We start from the raw sequence: 6355 nt of genomic DNA on the forward strand, positions 1-6355 counted from the left end.
GGCAACCAGCAAATAACAACCCCACGACCATGAAAAAACAAAAAATAATAATACGAAAAGTGGGGAAAAATGGATGAACATTGAGCAATGCTCCTGGGCGGGCACACCCACAACAAAGGCCCTTTGTGAGATAATGTACAGACAAGAGATGATTGCTAACATACCTCCCTTGAAGTGAGCACCCACTTGAGCCTTTTCTCACATTGTTCTATGCGCATGCTTTTGGCCTCTATTTGGGATGGACATTCCACATGCGTCTTCACATTTGGGATTCCTTTGAGCCTTTGAATCTTAGTCTCTATGACTAATACAATTTATACATTATTTGAGGCATTGATCGATCATTATAATCATGCTTGATATGACCATCTTTTGATAACCTTCCTACTTACTAAAATGGAACAAAATTCATTATTGCTCTTGCTATGCAGGACTATGGAGTCTGTAAGTGAGTCATACCCCAATAAGACAAGGGGTTGCTTATTGTTTCAAACCAGTTTTTCTTTCCCTAGAAAACCAATGAAAAAGATATATAGAATTCATAGTTCTTTAAAAAGTATGGTTGTGTATAACAGAAGCATATTAACATTACGTTGCCATTTGCACCATCGATAGCTAGTTTCTCTTCAGAGCATGTCGTGTGTGCGGACTGCTTGGGTGTTTGAAGCCACACGACCCCGAGCGGAGGCCCAAAAAGTGTGAAATTAACTACACCCTTTTTCATGGACTTTTCTATCATACCGAGCTTTTGTTGTCGAAACAGCTAGAAACGCGACGTGGGCTGCTTTCCAATATATTAAGATCAGACAACCAACAGAATTCTTCGCCAGAGGCATTAAATGTGATTTAACCATACGAGATTAAAGCACTGTTCACATAAAACCCTGCAAACTATATTAAATGACCTGCAGAATTTTCATTTTAACCCCTGCAAACAACTTCTTCTTCTTCTTCTTCTATTTGCAATTTTGAGAATCTAAGGCATCTTAGCTTAAATTCAGCTCAAAGATCTATTTAACTGCAAACAACTACTTCTTCTTTTTGCAATTTTGAGAATCTAAGACATCTTAGTTTAAATTCAGCTCAAAGATCTACTTAACTCTAGAACGGATTTAGTACAATAGTTGTTGGCAGCCCAAATTGAAAAATGGAAACCTTGTGGCAAAGCAAATGGAGATCTACTAAATTACTTATGTTGAGCATAATACATTGGCTAGTATTATGTTAATTAAGAGAGACACACCGGCTAGTAGTAGTGTTTAGCTAGTGTCGCGGTAGCAGTGGGTGATGCGGCTGCAGCCACGAGTGTAAGGATTTGCGGGGCCGGAGCCTCTGCAGTTGTAGTAGGAGCGGCCAGCAGACGAGCAAGGCACGCGGTCGCGCGAGAGAGCTCCATAGCTTATGTAGCTGCGACTAGATGAGTATGCGTACGCCAAGATCCTCCTGCTCACCGAGGACTGATTATCGGCCGCCGTCGCCACCATCGCCTGATCGCACTCGCCAATCGCGCTGCACGTGTCCATCCTCTTGCTAGCATAGTAGCCCTCCTGCACCCCTCCATTGTATGCAGCCGCCGAGCACAAACTGAGGTGGAATGCACTGCATACCACGGCCACCAGCACTAAGACGACTGTAATGGAACACACTGCTGATCGGTTCGCCTGCGCCATGGCCGCTAGCCCAAGATGCAAAGACTGAAGCAGCTGACAGCGAAGGCTATGTCGTGGAAGAGGAGAAGCACAGGAAAGCGGGAGAAATGAGCCACAGGCACACAGCACACGAGGAGTGCGGTACCGCACGGTGTGCAGCTATAGCTGCTGCGAGAACGTGGGTGTAGTAGTGCTTATTATTATTATGACTTGTTTGCACAAAAAGAGGAAAAACTCGATGACGTGCACGCAGCACCACTCGTTCGTTCTTCTAAGCAGGCCCATTTCACACCTAATTAAGTATGAACCCGAAGCCGCAATCGATTCCATTTCGGACTTCTTAGGTTGCGACTCGCACGTCTCATTACTTTCTACAACAATATAAGTTTAATCCCATTTCTTACAAGGGAATGAAATTTCATAACTTCATGAAAATCAACCAAGATCATGCTAAGTGAAAAGCATCCAAACTCTGTGACTCATTTACCACTACTTAGCAATACACTCTTTTGAAGCACCTAGCTATCTATACTCACTTTTGTAAGGCCCTCATCATAAGTCTCCACCTAGTACTCTCTCCATGTACTATATAATTGGCACAACTATTCATGTTCACTTTCCTTACTCACCACCAACTTTACTCAAAGTTCCCTTTCCACCCACCCCCATTCAATATGGAACTTCACCTACCAGAGAAATCTCTCTCTCTCTCTCTCTCTCTCTCCCCCACACATGCATGCATGCATGTATGTATACACCTCCTCTAGTCGTAGATGATAAAAATATTGTGAAAAGAGATTCATGCTAGGATGTAATAAACTACTATGCCTCTCAAAATAGCCAAAGAGACAAGCTCATATAACACAATGTGCATCAATCATAACACATACATAAGCAAGCATACATAATGAAAGTTTTCTCTTTCATCACTCATAATGCACATCGTACTTTTTCTGTAGGGAGAAATATATATCCCTGTAAACATAATGCTAAATATGATAGCTAACTTATCTTTTATTATGAGATAGCACATGGATTTAAAGGCACAAGTAAGATCCCTCCTGCCCTCTTATACAGAGTTTATGTAGAATAAATTCCAGCTAGTAATTTTTGAGGACAGAGAAAGTGATAAAAGTATTTTCTTTTGCACCTAGAGCCCTACAAATAAAAAGAAAAAGCCCTGGGAAAATATTGAAGCATAAACTGTTGAAACATCATAAAATTTTAGCTTAGGCCTAATACCGACTTTAGGAGTACACGTGTGTGAGAATTACACTTGGTACATGTATATGTGGGTACACCAAATTTAGTAAAGTATATGGATTAGTTAACTTGGTCAAAGATAAATAAAATAATGAGAAACTCTACTGATCAAGGGTCCTTCTTCGGAAAGAGATAAAAATTTAACACTTGAACCCAGTGCACATGTGATGCACATGAAATTGAAACGCTTAGTAAACAAGGGAATTTACAAAAACTACCATTGCCATTACATGCGGAAGGTAGGATTTACCCAAGATCCCGGGGCATTGGCTTAGGTATTGGGAAAAAGCTCACCAAAATAAATTAAAATACACCTAGGCTAAGGTTTGTATTAATTAAGGGGACAAGGGTCAAATAAATTAAATGGGTTATGGGCTAAGGTTATAAAGGGTTAAGAGAAAACCATGGGTTGCTCAAATACCATGTGGAATTGGGCAAATGGTTTCTGGAAAAAAAATGGTAAGTAGTATTCTAACTTGTGGTTTTGGATAGATGGTATTTACCAAAGTGGTTTGGTGGTGTCAGGCTCCTTATTCTATTAGTTTACTAAGTGATACTTGAGTTCACCTTAGTCTAGTCCACAAAACGAGATTCATGAATGATTTTAGCCTCCTTTTTCTCAAGAGAGATGGAGTCTAACTAGGGTGCATGGTGGCTATAGATTCAGAAGCCTACCCATGCACAAACGTGGGTATTCCCTTAAAAAATGGCTCTTCTAGCCCCTCATTTTCCCATGCCTCCTTCGTGAACATGTAAATGCTTGTGTTTTTTGTAATCAAGGCATTACAATAGTACCTTGTTGCCCTTACACCCTAGTGTACCCCCTCTAGTTGTCATACTAATCATTTACACCCTATGGAAGCTTGTCTTGGTGGTGGGCAGGCACTAAAATCAAGGTGAAGTAGGCAAGTTTTTCTGTTGGAATTTTTGCGAGTCTTCTCTGCACACCCTACAATGCATCTACATCAAGCTAAAGCTATATTATAAGTAAGTGATCCAACTAGCCTCTCAAATATTTAAACTTTTACCAACAAGTACGTGTCCTTTCAATGCTTTAATTTTAACATTAATGGTGAATAAACAATGCATTCTCGTACCAGTCATGGTTATGCCTACAGGTTCACTAAAGGAGCTTTGTGTCCTCAAAAGAGCGTGGATACAGATAGTTCAAAAGCTGAGTAAACTAATGCACGTCAAGTTGGCCGTGGGAAGATATTGCTCACCCACCACATGAGACCAATAACCTGGAGTTCTCTCTGGATGGGAATCTGACTCAGTGTAAGTTTAAGATCTTGTTACTAGGGATCTATGATGGAATCCTTCTTGGGATGGATTGGCTTAGCAAGAATCAGGCAGATATCCATTGCCACAAGGGGACTCTCTCTTTTCTAGATCTTGGAGTAACAAAATCTCCAACCCTAAAGCTTATAAAGCCATCTAAGATGTTCAAGGGACTCAGGAAAGCAGACTTAGTGAAGTTTCAAGAATTCTATGGGAAAAGAATCAGGCACATACAAACCCAAATGACTTAGTGAGTATGCTCATATATTTTCGAAAGAATTAACTAAGATGCCACCACCAAGGGAATTGGATCATGAGATTGAGTTAGTACTAGAACTTGAGCCCTTGATTGTGTGAAGATCTTACAAAATGCCCGTCCCCCCCAGAAGCAAGTGAGCTTAAGGAAGAACTTAGACAGCTTTTGGAATAGAAATTCATTCATCCTAGTGTATCTCCCTGGGTGCAACAATTCTTTTTCAAAGAAAGAAGGATGGAACCTTGAGGCTCTGCATGGATTATAGATAATCAAATCAACTTACAGTTAAGAATAAGAACCATATAACCAAAATACATGAACTTTTCGATAAATTAAGGGGCAAGGGTCAAATAAATTAAATGGGTTGTGGGCTAAGGTTATAAAGGGTTGAGAGAAAACCATGGGTTGTGGGCTAAGGTTATAAAGGGTTGAGAGAAAACCATGGGTTGCTTAAATACCATGTGGAATTGGGCAAATGGTTTCTGAAAAAAAATGGTAAGTAGTATTCTAACTTGTGGTTTTGGATAGATGGTATTTACCAAAGTGGTTTGGTGGTGTTCGGCTCCTTATTCTATTAGTTTACTAAGTGATACTTGAGTTCACCTTAGTCTAGTCCACAAAATGAGATTCATGAATGACTTTACCCTCCTTTTTCTCAAGAGAGATGGAATTTAACTAGGGTGCATGGTGGCTATACCATACTGGGAGCCTCCCCATGCACCACAAAGGTGTGTATTCCCTTATAAAATGGCCCTTCTAGCCCCTCATTTTCCCATGCCTCCTTCGTGAACATGTAAATGCTTGTGTTTTGTGTAATCAAGGCATTATAGTAGTACCTTGTTGCCCTTACACGCTAGTGTACCCCCTATAGTTGTCATACTATAGTCATTTTACACCCTATGGAAGATTGTCTTGGTGGGCACTGAAATCAAGGTGAAGTAGGCAAGTTTTTCTCTTGGAATTTGCGAGTCTTCTATTTGACAATGCGCACTAAGTTCATCCATTGACATCTTAGTAATAGGTTATTCTAGATTAGTATCTTGGGTCGCTTGAGGAAAAAATTGAGGGATTTTTTGTTGCCAAATCCTTCCTAGCCTTATCTTTCATATTATCATCGTCCAGTCAAGTAGCTTCACAACACAAAGGCATCCCAAGCCTATAATCCACTCTAGCACATGATCATGAAATCCAAGATCACGTAACTCAAATTTAAGTGTTTCATGTGAGCTGTAAATTCACAAACACAACCCAATGCTACTTTTATGGTTCGAAATCCACTTTTTCATTAGCCTTCAAAGATCTAAAGTAGAAAGATTGTTGGGTGGTAAGGAGCAATGTTTCAATGATCATGACCTAGTTGATAATAGAGTTGAGTCGAGGATCCACTATTGGTATGGGGCTTGTTTGTGTACTAAATGAGAATCCATACAAGCATGTACTGTGCTCTCATCATGAGCGGCAAGTATTTTGGCACACATGAAATTATATATAATTCTTTACTCAAGACAAGATTACACAAAGTTGTGATTTGTGGCTTTCATTCATCTCCTCTTAGTATGCATGTGACTATCTATGAGCCGAATTTGGAACAACAACTTTATGAACCCATAAATTTACATGAGCATACATTGATCCCCTTTTTCCCCCTATTTTGCATCTTATACTTGACCAAGTAACGCACAATGCAAACAAGAACCCCATTTATCCATAGCAAGTATGAACAAGTAAAAGAATAGAGTAGTGTATTCCAATGGGCAATCTTTCCATGTGAATGTGGGTTGAATTATTAATCTCAATTTTATCCTACCTTACCTCAATAACCTTGTTAGTAGTGCAAGTTAAGAAAAAGTATGGGCAAGCTCCAAATGTGAACCAATGTGATCGATTCTTTTAGGCTTCTATGATG

General features: G+C 39.9%; 1 protein-coding gene across 1 annotated transcript; it reads right to left on the bottom strand.

The window, feature by feature from the left end:
- Positions 1-1156: 1156 nt before the first annotated feature.
- Positions 1157-1830, bottom strand: LOC147642409 (protein RALF-like 33). The gene has a single exon (XM_086806209.1). The coding sequence runs from the start codon at positions 1668-1670 to the stop codon at positions 1260-1262; it is 411 nt and encodes a 136-aa protein (XP_086662335.1). The 5' UTR covers positions 1671-1830; the 3' UTR covers positions 1157-1259.
- Positions 1831-6355: the final 4525 nt, after the last annotated feature.

This window comes from Cibotium barometz, chromosome 1 (genome assembly GCF_041138505.1).
Source record: "Cibotium barometz isolate CiBa-2024 chromosome 1, ASM4113850v1, whole genome shotgun sequence".
Taxonomy (NCBI): Eukaryota; Viridiplantae; Streptophyta; class Polypodiopsida; order Cyatheales; family Cibotiaceae; genus Cibotium; species Cibotium barometz.

Coding starts and splice junctions, on each gene's coding strand:
- LOC147642409 (XM_086806209.1), bottom strand. CDS start 1,670: ATGGCGCAGGCGAACCGATCAGCAGTGTGTTCCATTACAGTCGTCTTA.